Raw genomic sequence first — 15,748 nt, forward strand, 5'->3', positions numbered from 1 at the left:
TGTTCAGCTATCCTACTTAAGTTTATGCACAGTGTGCACTCAGCAGCTTTATACATCTTAAAAACAAAAAAATGAGTCAACTAATTTTTTTTTTTTGACTTGAACTTTTATTGATTTTCTCAACAAACGGAAGAAAAAAACCTCAGAATATTTAAGTTGCATATCTGCAAAGATGTTTAAACAGAGTAAGAAAAAAAAAGAGTACTAATTACAGAGGGATTATGTGGGTCTCAGTGAGTTGTGGATCGACAGGATAAACTAGACAAAAAGAAAGAAATATTGGTCCATTCATGTTGCTCCTGGAGTCTCTAGATTCTTGGAAAGATATGTATTTTACAAAAAGTATCCAGTACGACCTCCACAGTTGTTGTTCCTCATTATAAACATCAGAAAGTTGAGATGCTGCTTCCTCCATTGAGATCATCTCCAAATGTTTGAAGCCTCACTCCCTCTTTCAGCTGATCTGCATCCCTCAGATTAGTTGCTATCAGTCTTTAGCTGTCATGCAGCTCTTAAAACTTGTGTATTGTTTTGACCAGATTCCTTTAACAGTATAATTCAAAGGACACATTGCTGGATCACAGTGAACAGTATAGCCAATAACTTTTCCCAGGGGTTGCATGACATTTTCCCAGAAGGTTTTAATCTCAGTACAAGTCCATACCATATGATTAAAAAGTACCTTTATCTTGTTTGCAGCGTCAAAACAGATCAGAGTCAGAGACACACATCCTGTGCATGAGTCAACTAAGTTTAAGAATAATAAGCCAATGTTGAGTCCTCCCTCTGTAGCCTGTTATACTAATTTACCTGATGTTCTGGCAGTCAGGGAATATCTCCCTTTTTCCTCACAAGTGCTCACAAGACTTTATAATCATGGAAAATAAATGCATATTTTTTTTCTTCTTGTTTTTACTCTCTAAATATCACTGGCTCTGTTTTTTGTTTCTTTGACCTACAATGGCCCCGGTACACCGCCGTAGTCAGTGGTGCCATTAGTTGGTTTCCAGATCTGTAATGTGACTGCATGTGTAATCACACTGATGCAAACAATGATTGTAAAATGCCATGTGCCCTGTGTGTGTGTGTGTGTGTGCATAGAAAGTGTGGGAGAGGGGCCTGGACGACCAGATAACCCCTGATACCTGGGCCTCCATCTGGAAGAACAAGACTAAGATCTCCAACTCGGTGAGTTATCTCCAATCTTTAACTTGCCCTCACAGAGCAGACGGCAGCACGTCATGCGCCAAGTCTTAAAACCTTCAACAAATCCCATTTATAAAGGAAAAACAGCTTCAAAGCAGCACACTGTAAACATAAAGGACATTATACAGTACTTGGACATTTCTTTTTCCACATGCACAGAACAGTTCAGCAACATCAGTGATAAGACTTTCCCTCTGATGCCCATTCATGGCTGTGGGTGAATTTGTGTGCTATTCTTATTATGTCTATGTAAAATAATCTCAGCATCGTTTACACTGGGGGAATGTAAGCTAGCTGGTCTGAACATGTCTTGTGGACGACTTCAAACACTGTGTATACAAGCTTTCTGAGAGCCAATACATGTTCATTCAAACAGAAACAACAAAGAAAGACAAAAGAGGAGGACTTAATGACTTTGATCTGTAAACAAAATTCATGTGGAGACGTGCGCTGCAGATGTGCCGCTGATGCACACACAGGGAACACTGCATGTCTGTTCCCAGAGCAGCTCTCCTGATCTTCAGCTGATAACCTTTCTTCATGTACATATACACAACATTTGCTTTTATGGATGAAACTCTTAGTTTTAGATTTAGAGTTGCAGCAGAATCCTTAAGTGATAGATGCCTTTATGATATTTCCTGTCATCCAGACTGATCTGATAACATCTCCTCGTTAAACATTAACTGCTCAGAGGGACTTCAATTTGTATTTACTGTGTCTAACATCATCCCGCTGATCCTCTCTTCCAGCCGAAGCCGTCTGGCCCGGCTCCTGACCTCCCACTGAAGCTGGAGTCGCTGGTCAACATAACGTCAGGCATCTACGACGAAATTCAGCAGGAGATGAAGAGAGCCAAGGTGTCCCAAGCTCTGTTCGCTAAGGTGGCTGCCAACAAGAGCCAGGTGAGGAAACACTGGGGACAAGAAACCACAAAAGTCTTACGTCAAAGGAGCAGGCAGTAACTTCTGAATGAAGGAGCTTTTTTTTATCCCCAGAGAAAGTCAAGCCATTTACATATTACTGCTTGATAAATATGTAAATCAGAACAGCTTTAAAACCCTCATAAAAACAACAATACAAAGAAAAACAGAGCTTCAGAGCCAAAACACTCTGCAGAGACCTCAGCTGGAGCGCTGCCACAGTGTACACACTCTGTCATCTGTCACTCGTGGATGATGGACACTTCTGATAGTTGTGTTTCCTCAGAGCTCTGATAACGTGATGTCCTGCGGCACTGAAACTATTTTAATGTCTGCAATTTTTGATTAATATCTCTAGAAATGACTGGAAACAATAGCTATTTTGAAACGTAGCTTTTTGATGCGCATTGTCACAAAAAGACACACATGCACAGTGAGCTGCTGCTAACTGCTACAGAGCATCCCATAATTAATCAACATGTCATTGAAATAATAATAACATTACTAATGGCTCTGTTTAAAGGAATACTACACCCTCCAGATTATCACCTGTATACCTGTGTATACCTGTACCACACCTGTGTTAAGCTGTATTAGTGAAGAAACCTTCTCAGATGCCTCCACGGTGAACTAAGAAACCAAAAACAGAAACTTCTCGATGAACTGAAGTCATAGGGGTCCATGTTTAAAAAACGCAAAACTATATCAAAATATGCGTTTACATACTTTCACTCAACTCATTTTTTCAGTCATATAGTCAGTACTTCTCAAACATAGAGACCTTTCTGATGGAAAACTGAACTGAAAGTGAATCTTATCTACGATCTCTTCAAAGCCAGACACGGCTGAACACGGGAGCAGATGTTCTACGACTGCCTCGGTCAGTTAGTGTGTTTGTGTTGTCGTGTGACTGCAGTGAGTCCAAACTAACCCTTTAAAATGACAGAATCAAAAATGAACACAATCAACTACCTCAGGGGTCGGCAACCTGCTAATGGCTCTTTCTTTTTTAACATTTCAATTTTTAGATATCAGTGTTGTAGGCCTAAAGAAATTCTTACATCCTCCAATTGCAGCCTCTATACAAATAAAAAAAAATCGTTTTGACATTTCAACAATTAATCTACTGCCTGGGAGATTTTCCTTAAAATTTTGTGAACCTTGATAGCAGTGGCTCGTCTCGAGTCTTCTAGCTATGGTTGCCAAATCCAAAAAGTAAAAGTCTTGGAATAAAATAGAGAATTTAGTAATGCATGGACATTTTTGTTTGTGTTCACTGCCAGCTCTGCAAAATTAAAGTGGTAAATAATTATTAATAGCATCCTGCAGAGCAGCAGCCTTGTGGTAAAACATGAAAGTTCATTTAGACTGTTAGTACAGGCTAACTTAGACTTAATAGGTTTCATTAAAAGCCTCAAATACTGTATATTCTGGGGCTTCATGCAGATTGTTTTTATTATTCTTGGTGAAAAATGGCTCTTTTGATAGTAATGGTCACTGACCCCTGAACTAACTGATCAAGGCAGTGGTAGACCAGCAGCTCCTGTGTTCAGAGAGGTAAAATTACAGTTTTTGTCGGTGGATTCTGGCTGTGAGGAGAGCGTAGACAAGTTTCACCTTCTGTTCAGTTCCCTGTCAAAAAGGACCGACTGTTTTGGCAGCACTGAGCACACTGCTAGATACATAAATCTTGGATTAAACTGCACGAGTTGTCAGAATTTCAAAACGGATTTTTTGACATAGTTCTGCTACTATTAACCCTGGACCCCTATGACCTCAATTCATCATCAGTTTTCTCAGTTTTTGGATTTATTCACTGCGCAGGCATGTGAGAAAAGCAAAGTTCTCTTCACAAATTCAGCAGAACACAGGGTGAATAACTGACATACAAATAGCAATTTCAGGGATGAAGTATTCCTTTAAGTCAGATCAGAACTGGTGTACTTGCACACAGATGCAAGCACTACACTCAACCCCTTAGAAAGCCTCTCAGTGTCTTACTGTAGCAGTGGCATCAGGTGAAGGAGGAGGATAATAAGGACAATGCTTTACTTGCACCCACTGTCGTAGATATATAAACAAGAACTGTATATAAAAGAACTCAAAGATCTTAAATATATATTTTTAAAGAGAACAAAACACACAGGATTCACTTGTGTAAGCGTGAGAAGATGTAGCGATGTATGCATCATGTATACAGTACATGCGTGTGTGTGTGTGTGTGTGTGTGTGTGTGTGTGGTGTGCAGTTAGCGAGGTCCCCCAGGTTGGTGGGTCTGGGGGTGGCTGAGGGTCACGGCTCAGTGCACCCATCTGCTGCAGCTGGCCACAAGGACAGAGAGAGAGGAAGGGAGCGATGATCAGGCTATTAGCGGTGCATGCTGCCCGAGGTGGCTGGTTGAACACAACAGCTGGTGTCACAAACTGAACCAGTCTAGCAGATATAATTGAATCTTCTCCGTCTCTCCTTCCCCCATCTTTCTCTCCTGCATTTACCTCACACACTCTGCACGTTTCCAACTTTTTCAACTCTTCTGCTAATTTTACCTCCCTGCACTCACATTTTTCTTTATCTGTCTTCTGCCATCCTGCTCCTCATGTATCCCTCACTACTTCTACTGCTCCTTCCTCTCGTGGTCCTCGTCATCCTCCTCCTTCACCCTGTGTCATTGCTAGTAGGTGAGAGGTGTTGATTCTTGGGCTCCACAGCTGGAGGAAGCTCATAAAATGGTTCATAAAACAGGAGATACAAGGAGGGCCCACTGTTGTAGTCTTTAAAGGGGGGACAGAACACGCTCCTTCAGATTCTATTTATGAGACAGAATAGTCTGAAGTCTTGAGAAATACACTTACATGCTTTCTTGCTGAGAGTAAGATCGTATCACGAGTCTTTATTGTAAATTAGAACCTACGTCCAACAGCAGGTTAGCTTAGCTTAGCATAAAGGCTGAAAACAGGGGGAAACAGCTAGCCTGGCTCAAGTTTCCGGTGGTTGCCTGGCAACCTCCCAGTGATGTAAAGGCTACAGCAAAGCACAGCACCGTGCTAGGGCTGGTTAATATGACCTATAAAAAAATATTATGATATATTGAGGCTTTATGGTGATACACAGTATATAATACAATATTTTAAAACTACAATAGACCACCCACAGTTACAGTAAAATTAAATAACGTACTGTTATAAAAAAAAGTTAAACTAAAGTACAGTTATATATACATATATACGTATATTTAAGCTAAAAAAAAGTATTGATATATTAAATTAAATCAAAGCGAAACCACTGGTGCTTTTATTCTGAAGCACCCAGTTCATCTCGGGCAGGAAGTGTTAATGTTCTCGTTGTGAGCTTAAAGCTTCTGGTCAACAGTGATCCGTTAGTATTTAACAGAAAGTTAAACTGTTACAGCAGCACTAGTAAATGTGAGGAGGAAATTAACTTAACAGCTGTCCAGCTTATATGTTAATCATACTTTCAAGTCGCACCAGTGCTCCATGGTCGCAAAAAATGACTAAATGGTCTCAAATGGCACAAGCGGTGATACATAGGGTATAATCAATATATTTCCCACCCCTACATTGGCTAAAAATGTATCCTGCACAAACGAGACATAAGCTTGTTGTTTTGAGGTGCAGGTACGTGGATGTTTGTACCTTTGGAAAGAACCAGGCTACCTGATTCCCTTTGTTTTCAGTCTTTATGCTAAGCTAAGCTAACTGGCTGTAGCCTTACATTTACTGTACAGACATGAGAGTGTGAATCTATCTTCTCATCTAACTCTCAGCAAAAAGCAAAAAGGCATATTTCTCAAACTATGGAAGTACAGTATTCCTTCAACACCAGCTCTTTTTAACCCCCACCTTCCTTCTCCTTGTCTGCCTCCGCCTCCTCTCCAGGGCTGGCTGTGTGAGCTGCTCCGGTGGAAGGAGAACCCGAGCCCAGAGAACCGCACTCTGTGGGAGAACCTGTGCACCATCCGGAGGTTCCTGACGCTGCCGCAGGCTGAGAGAGACCTGGCGTACGAGGAGGAGTCCAGACACCATCACTCGGAGAGGCTGCACACCGTCCTCCACCTGCCACAGGACACACAGGTAAGAACCAGGCATGTTTACTGCTGGTGCGAACGTGCACCTCATATCGTCACGTCCAGATGGCTGCAACACCTGGTGTTAAAATGCATGTCCGGTTCAGGCATTAAAAACAGATTTCCTGCACACGTCACCTCATCTAACAATATTTACATCTGCTGAAATTGACTGTAAACACCTTGTCCGTCTTCCCCACCATGTACCAGTACCCTGAGAAATGTGTTTTTACCAGATCTTCTCAACCCCTGTTTTGTTTTTGGATCAGTGTACAAAAGCAAATTTTCCATTTTATACAAAAATTCCGTACAAAGCGAAATAATGAAAACTCGTTGTTAATGTGCCAGAGTGCTTCTTGGCTGGAAGCAACAACTTCCTGGACACTCTGCAGCTTTTCCTGGCGACCGATCCATGTCAAGAAACTGTCCAACACATAACTACCAGTAAAACCACAACTTATGATCTTTACACTTGTAGTTTTGTACGGATAAACAAATGAGACGTGTTAATGAGTGAGCTTTACAGGTGCTGCTAGGCGGACTGTGTTACCATAAGACCCACAGAGGCTAAGTGTTTCCAGTCTGCTCTGCTGAGCTAATTATCTGTCATCTGTCGCATCATGTTGCTAAATATGTTCAACAGCTCCTTTATAATATCAGCAATAATCACCACCTAAAAGCACATTAACGTACTTTGTTACTTTTCACCACCATCAGTTACAGTGATGATTATTATTGAACATAGTCCCTTTAAAAGCTAAAAGGATGTAACTGTATCTCTCCGCCCTCAGAGACCACACCCGTTGTTATTAATTCCTCATTATATTCATTAGGTACAAGAACGTACTGTACTGTTTGATCTAGTTGTGTGTGCACATGTGTTTGTGTGTGAGTGCGTGCCCCGTGGAACGAAGCGTAAACAGAGTTGCTGGGTGGTGTGGCACTGGAGGAAATGCCCCATTAGTTTGTGAGGATGAAGGCAGAGGCTGAAGGAGGGCTGAGGGAGATCGATGCAGGAAACACTCTGACCTGTCGTCCTCTGTCATTACTGTAACCCTCCCACTCTGACACACACACACTGAACCCTGTCTATCTGTCCGGCTGTCTTTATCACACTCAGGCTGCACAGATAATACCTTATCTGTTATTGATTTTAAGTAGCAGACACCACGGAAAAATATGACAAACTGTCTTTTCACTCACTTAAAGAGAAGACTTTTTCGTTTAGCTGTCTCTGAACCCCAGCACATTAGATAGTTGGAGGTTTTATACACAGTTCCCCAATTTTGAGATGAAATGAAGTTGGACAAGTCAAAATAAACTTAACAAAAAAAGGTCCCTAATAACCCTCCTCTTGGCCTCTACTGCAGCCACCTTCACTGCCTGCTTGTCTGGTATTAGCAAGTAACACGTTCATTTGGACTGAGGTCAGGTGATTAGTTTGGCCGTAAAAAAAAAAAACCTGTTTGTTAAAGGGCTACAAAGATGGATTGGACTGCAGATGTTCAAATCTACACTCCTCCCTATCTGGATCACTTTTTCCCGAGCAAAAGTGTGTGAGCAGGGCGAAGCATTTATCTCCAGACTGCTACTATTTAGTCATATTTTGAGACCATGGAGCACCACTGCGACTTGCAAATGATAATAGTATATAAACTGGAGGGCCGTTTGTTTTTTTCACCTTACAGTAAATAAATCATCACGTAATGAAACCACAGTAATAGTTTTAACTTCATGAGATTAACAATACCGTGAGAGAGGAAGCCTGTCTTTGTATCTACAGACCACAACTACTTAGTCACATTTTGTGACCATGGAGCACCAGTGTGACCTGCAAATACTATTAATATATAAACTGGAGAACTGTAAGTTGTTTGTTTACAGCTCACAGTGAATAAATCATCACGTATAAAGGCACAGTTTAACTGTGTCCTAACTGCTAACAGCTAACTGTTGACCCGAAGCCTCAAGTTCACAGCAAAAACATTAACACTTCCGGCCTAAGACAAGCCGGGTGCTTCAGAATAAAAGCACCAGTGGTCCTGCTTTATTTAATTTAATTTTAACAGTACTATTTAACTTTATTATGACAGAAGCTACTTTTTTTAAACTTTACTGTAACTGTAGTAACTGTAGTCTGTACTTTAATAATTTTGTATTTTAGTAGTCTACAGTACACTAGAGGAGGTTTCGAAATATTTAGATATATTGTGTATTGTGATATAGCCTAAAAAATTGCGATATTATTTTTAAGCCATATTGCCCAGCCCTAATTGTTCTGTCGTGTCAGATTTGTCACGCTTCTATAGACAAAGACAAATTATGTTGTAAGGAGAATATCGGGGAAGAAAACAGCTGATCATTTATGTGAATTAAATGTTCGCTATATCAGAACTTTTTCAGCAAAGGCTTTTCCATTTCAAATTTAGTGCACCAACTTTTTTTGACAAAAAATACTCAAGCAAGCATTTGATTCAACTTTGCTGTTTCATGCAGCTTTTACTGATGCGACACTTCACACTGTGCATAAAAACACGGCTCCTGTCACGACTACCAGCTGACTGCACTGTAAAAAGGTCAAAGGTCAGGGTCCAGCCACACAATCTGACAACGCACTGCTCTCTCAAACACGCTTCAGACTGAGCCCGGGTCTTCCAGTTGAGAGATAGTCTGTCTAACCACCAGCCCCCCCCCCCCCCCCCCCCATCCCCCAACACACAGCTATTATATCCCACATATAGCATATACCATATGCTATAAATCAAAAACAGACAAATGCTGAAACTTCCCATTTAGCATCTCGACACGAATCCTCTGCTGTAGTTTGCGGCTCCGCCCACCTCCAACTCCACCACGGAGCAATCTTTTCTCTTCCCATTCAGAGCTGTGTATTAAAGGCTGATGGGAAGACTGGGAGGAAGCTGTGGTGGCACCATTAACACATTCCTCTGCTCCTCTCACACTCTCAGCAAAGACTAAAAATAAAGTTTACCCTCAAAACGCCCATGTTGTAACCCCTCCACCACCCCCCACCCACCTCGAGAGACGCGCGGAGATGAACTGTGGTGAAACACTGGTGATTTATTAATGGGAAAATGAGGTGTGTGTGTGTGTGTATAAATATGTGCATTGCTGTCTTCAGACGCCCCCCTCCGTCCCAGATGAAGCCCCCCACCAAACCTCAGGCTCCAGCCAGCCTGCCACCACAGACCACACATGTGTCCCATCTGCCACACATGCACGTACACAACATCTCACACTGATAGTTGGTAATGTGAGCACTCCTTTGTGTTGTGGACAATAAGAGGGTCTCGAAAACTGAAGCAACCAACCACAGAATACACATGAAAAATGGATGTGGTGCTGAGACGGAGCTGCACAGTTAATCCACACAGCAGTGATGTGTGTTTGGACTGGACTGTGTGTACAGTAGCGTGAGCCATTTCTGCATGTTGGGGGCTCTGGGAGGTCTCTGACTGTGTGTCTATTAAGTCTGCAGGTGCTTGGTGTATGTGTGTGTGTGTGTGTGTGTGTGTGTGTCAGTAACCTCAGCAGCATCACATTTCTTCATGAGTGACATGGCCCTGGTGCTCGCTCCACAGCTCTTATTCATACGGCTTTAGCAGTTAAGTGCGTCCCACAGCTAATTTGGCAGAGTCTGCCCTTATAAATAATTTCTTTATTGTTTTTGCTAAATTGATTTCTGCTGCAAGTCAAGGGGTTGTTTATGTATGTGTGTGTGTGTGTATGTGTGTGACCGCTCACCGAGGCTGAGACCCCAGGAGTGGTGGACTAGAACAAGACGCAACAACCACTGTGCCCTTCCTCCTCCTCTTCCTCTCTCTTCTTGTGTCTCACATCAGTCCAAAGGTGCTCGACTGGCATCACAAACTGAAGACACTTATAACCAAAGCAGCAACAAATAGCTCCAAGGCAGGTTAAAGCAAGAGTGGTCAAATTAGTGCAACAGAGGCCAAGATTTTCTGACTCTTACAGTAGTCCCTTTATGTGCCAAGCTCTGAAGTTGCTGCACTTCCCATAATGCAACTCAATAGTGTCATCATTAGACCCTCAGCGCCTGGCACATGCCCACATATTTTAACCTCCACTCCTTGATTTTGTAACGCAGATGTTCAAGCCAAGAAAAACCTGATGACATCATCAGGTATTACTTTCTCAGAGTTTGGAAAGTTCCCACCAGAGCCATTACACAACCAGCAGAGTGGTGCTTCCCCCGATGAGTAAACTAAGCTTGATGTGTAGGATAAGCGAAATTGCCCCTTTAAAAGATCACATGATTCTGCACAGGCTGAAAAATCACCCTGACCATCTAACAAATCTATATAGTATCTACAAGTGTTGTGTGTGTGAAGTTAAATCCTGATCTCATTCCTCTGCGCCATAAAAAAAAAATCAATGAGCCGCATGTTGCACTGGGTGACATAAGGGTGTGACAGTGCACAAAAATAATATGCTTTTGTTTTGGGAATGGATGATGGTGCTTTAAATGTTATCATGATAAAAAAAAATTCATATCAATCGATATTGATAATTATCGCGCTAAAAAAATTCAAATTCTTTCAAATTTAAAGGCAAATTTTTTGCTCCTGAGTAAAAGCTTAAAATCATACAGTTAATTGTGGTTCAAACTAGGGATGCACGGTATTGGATTTTCTGTCAATATCCGATATGTCGGATGTATGTTGTATATCAACTTATTTGGCCGATACCGATATCTCCACTTCTTTCCCCAGCTAATTTTAATGATCATCAAGTCTCTTCTGTAGTGGAATTAACATCGTATTTTACATGCACACTCTTATTGTAATGGCCCACCAGCAGATTGGGGCAATAAATACAATACTTTTCAGTTTATGTAATATTCATTCATCATGCAAAATAAGTAAAAGCATGTTGACCGATACCGATGACGTGTTGATATTATCATGCATCCCTAGTTTAAACTATTATTTATTGTCAGAGCATGACAAACATTTGCCAGAGAGCACAACATTTCACAAAACCGAGTTGATTCAAAACAATTTTATTCAAAATAATGTCAGTAAATGAAACAACAGCCCAAGTATCAAAAACTGCAGTTCCTCTAATGGCCACTTGAGGCTGGCTCAAAGAGTGAGTCAATCCCCATAGACCGACGTGTTAAAATGTCCAACTTTAGAGCAGAAATAAAAATGTTTACAGCCTGGTACAAAAAACAGTTTTGGTCTGTACAGCTAATTTCAACATTTATGACAACTGTACAGAGGGTGAATTTTATCTAACTGACCCATTCACATTTTATTAAGGCTTAAAGTTACACATATTCAAGGGCGTGGCTGCTTGAGTAGCAGCAGTCTGTGAATCAGGTCCACCCCTCACTCCTCCACAGCTCCACCCTCTCATCCAAATATAGTCACTTCTGGCTCCAAAAAGCTGTAGCTATGTCCATTATGTAATACAGTATATGGTAAATACTAGAACACCAAATGTGTATCAATCCGCCTCTGAAAATAGTCCCAGACAAATGCACAGGTTTTACCTTAAATTAAAGTTATGAAAGAAGATACAGTTACCAATTACAATATCAAATAGTTCAACAGCATAATAAATTATCAATAGAAAAATGTATTGAAGTCATAAACATGAAGTCCCTCCTCTCTGTCATCGTGACAATAAATAATTTGCTGCTGTTTCTCCCAAAATCTATTGGAATTCATTTCATATTTGGGGAAAGATTGTCAGTGCTCCAACTATTTATTTGTATTGTTGATTTCTCCACTTTGAGGGAAGTAGCTGTCTCTGTCTCTGTGTTTCTGTTTCTGTGTCTCCTCCCTCCCTCTGCAGTCCTCAGTGTGTCCCGGTGGCCTCTTATTCACTGGTGCAGGGTGGAGTTTGGGCTTTTTTGGCAAACCACAATTAAGTTAATTGTTTAATTGCAGATAAATGGAATGAATACCACACACAGTTCGAACGAAAAAAATATGCAACAACACAAGTGCATGCACACACACATATACACACATTATTACCATGCAAACAAACACACACACACACACACACACACACACACACATACACACACACTGAGCTGCACTCCCTGCTAGCCTCAATAACATTACGTGTATACAGCTTTTCATCAAAGAAACATTATTTTATAAAAAGGAACGGTGCAGTGACTCATCTACTCCCCTAGCCTGGATCCAGTCCTCATGAATCGCAACTACACACACACACACGCACATATTCAAATACAAGACTGAGACAGACAGACAGTAAGACAGAGAGACAGACAGGCAGACAGAAGGAGAAAATAAAAAACACACTGATTAACAGGAGAGGTGAAGTCATGCACAAAACTAACAGAAAAGTGATTTTTCCTTCATTACATATTTACCTCTGTGTTAATGGTGTCTCTGGTGGTCATACACCAGAGACACCCTCCTCCACCCGCACCCCCACCCCCACCAAAACACAGAGAGGGAGAGAGTCAGGGGCCCTGGAGGACCAGAGCTCATTAAGGAGAAGATGAATATTTCATGTTCTATAATTCTTTCATAGTTCTGCGCCGTAATTTGCCTTGATTTACGTTTAAAAGAAAACTTTTCATTTTACTGCAGTGCACTCACAGCGCTGCCAGGAGAGAGGGAGAGAGGGAGGGTGGGGAGACGGAGAGATGGGGGGAGAGGAAGGGAAAGAAGTTTTTCAGGAATATTGAATCATGCCATGAGAAGAGCTGGTCTGGCCGCGGGGCTCCAGTGCTTGTGGTTTTGGGAGAGCGGGGCTGTATTGTGTTGTGCTGAAGTGACATGTAATCTCTTCCAAAGCGTAATGGTCAGAGGTGGGAGGAGTAACGAGTGAAGGAGGGAGGGAGGAAGGTGAAATGGAACAAATATACTGCAAGCTTGTATTCACATCAGCGACTGGGTCTGTACTGTTCACTTATTATTTCTGAAAAAAAAAGGAAAAGATTTCATGTAAAATACCTGAAAATATGAATGAGTTTAATGTTGATCTTAAAGGTTCAGTATGTGACATTCAGAACATGAATACAGCAGCAAACAACTATCTGCTACTTGAAGATCAGAGTGAAGCCTGCTACCTCTGTGTGCTCTAATCCATATGACATATGACATACTATACTATGACTTTTTTCTATGGTTTTGGACGACATGCTATACTATGACTTTTTTTCATACTTTTGGACGACATGCTATACTATGACTTTTTTTCTATGGTTTTGGACGACATACTATACTATGACTTTTTTCTATGGTTTTGGACGACATGCTATATACTATGACTTTTTTTCATACTTTTGGACGACATGCTATACTATGACTTTTTTTCTATGGTTTTGGACGACATGCTATACTATGACTTTTTTTCTATGGTTTTGGACGACATGCTATATACTATGACTTTTTTTCATACTTTTGGACGACATGCTATACTATGACTTTTTTTCTATGGTTTTGGACGACATGCTATACTATGACTTTTTTTCTATGGTTTTGGATGACATACTATACTATGACTTTTTTCTATGGTTTTGGACGACATACTATACTATGACTTTTTTCTATGGTTTTGGACGACATACTATACTATGACTTTTTTTTCTATGGTTTTGGATGACATGCTATACTATGACTTTTTTCTATGGTTTTGGGCGACATATCATACTACGACTTTTTTTTCATACTTTTGGATGACATGCTATACTATGACTTTTTTTTCATACTTTTGGACGACATGCTATACTATGACTTTTTTCTATGGTTTTGGGCGACAAACTATACTATGACTTTTTTTTCATACTTTTGGATGACATGCTATACTATGACTTTTTTCATACTTTTGGACGACATGCTATACTATGACTTTTTTCTATAGTTTTGGGCGACATACCATACTATGACTTTTTTCCATGGTTTTGGATGACATGCTATACTATGACTTTTTTTTTCATACTTTTGGATGACATGCTATACTATGACTTTTTTTTCATACTTTTGGATGACATGCTATACTATGACTTTTTTTTCATACTTTTGGACGACATGCTATACTATGACTTTTTTTTTCATACTTTTGGATGACATGCTATACTATGACTTTTTTCTATGGTTTTGGATGACATGCTATACTATGACTTTTTTCTATGGTTTTGGATGACATGCTATACTATGACTTTTTTTTCCATACTTTTGGATGACATGCTATACTATGACTTTTTTTTCCATACTTTTGGATGACATGCTATACTATGACTTTTTTTTCCATACTTTTGGATGACATGCTATACTATGACTTTTTTTTTTCATACTTTTGGATGACATGCTATACTATGACTTTTTTCTATGGTTTTGGATGACATGCTATACTATGACTTTTTTTTCCATACTTTTGGATGACATGCTATACTATGACTTTTTTCTATGGTTTTGGGTGACAAACTATACTATGATTTTTTTTCATACTTTTGGATGACATGCTATACTATGACTTTTTTTTCATACTTTTGGACGACATGCTATACTATGACTTTTTTTTCATACTTTTGGATGACATCCTATACTATGACTTTTTTCTATGGTTTTGGGCAACATACCATACTATGACTTTTTTCCATGGTTTTGGATGACATGCTATACTATGACTTTTTTTTTCATACTTTTGGATGACATGCTATACTATGACTTTTTTCTATGGTTTTGGGTGACATGCTATACTATGACTTTTTTTTTTTTCATACTTTTGGATGACATGCTATACTATGACTTTTTTTTCATACTTTTGGACGACATGCTATACTATGACTTTTTTTTCATACTTTTGGATGACATCCTATACTATGACTTTTTTCTATGGTTTTGGGCAACATACCATACTATGACTTTTTTCCATGGTTTTGGATGACATGCTATACTATGACTTTTTTTTTCATACTTTTGGATGACATGCTATACTATGACTTTTTTCTATGGTTTTGGGTGACATGCTATACTATGACTTTTTTTTTTCATACTTTTGGATGACATGCTATACTATGACTTTTTTTCATACTTTTGGATGACATGCTATACTATGACTTTTTTTTCATACTTTTGGATGACATGCTATACTATGACTTTTTTTTCATACTTTTGGATGACATGCTATACTATGACTTTTTTTTTCATACTTTTGGACGACATACTATACTATGACTTTTTTCTATGGTTTTGGGCGACATGCTATACTATGACTTTTTTTTCCATACTTTTGGATGACATGCTATACTATGACTTTTTTCTATGGTTTTGGGCAACATACCATACTATGACTTTTTTCCATGGTTTTGGATGACATGCTATACTATGACTTTTTTTTCCATACTTTTGGATGACATGCTATACTATGACCTTTTTTTTCATACTTTTGGATGCCATGCTATACTATGACTTTTTTTTTCATACTTTTGGATGACATGCTATACTATGATTTTTTTTTTCATACTTTTGGATGACATGCTATACTATGACTTTTTTCTATG

At 39.8% G+C, this 15,748-nt stretch overlaps 1 protein-coding gene across 6 annotated transcripts in view; it reads left to right on the forward strand.

Moving 5' to 3' along the window:
- Window positions 1–15,748, forward strand: part of satb2 (SATB homeobox 2) — a 92,358-nt gene that overhangs the window by 61,624 nt on the left and 14,986 nt on the right. For all 6 annotated transcript variants that reach the window (XM_078174732.1, XM_078174733.1, XM_033618094.2 and 3 more), the window contains 3 exons: window positions 1,102–1,188; window positions 1,959–2,111; window positions 6,026–6,220. In XM_078174732.1, coding sequence (XP_078030858.1) covers window positions 1,102–1,188; window positions 1,959–2,111; window positions 6,026–6,220 — 435 coding nt within the window. The remainder of the gene's footprint in view (window positions 1–1,101; window positions 1,189–1,958; window positions 2,112–6,025; window positions 6,221–15,748) is intronic.

Source organism: Epinephelus lanceolatus, chromosome 14 (assembly GCF_041903045.1).
Source record: "Epinephelus lanceolatus isolate andai-2023 chromosome 14, ASM4190304v1, whole genome shotgun sequence".
Classification (NCBI taxonomy): Eukaryota; Metazoa; Chordata; class Actinopteri; order Perciformes; family Serranidae; genus Epinephelus; species Epinephelus lanceolatus.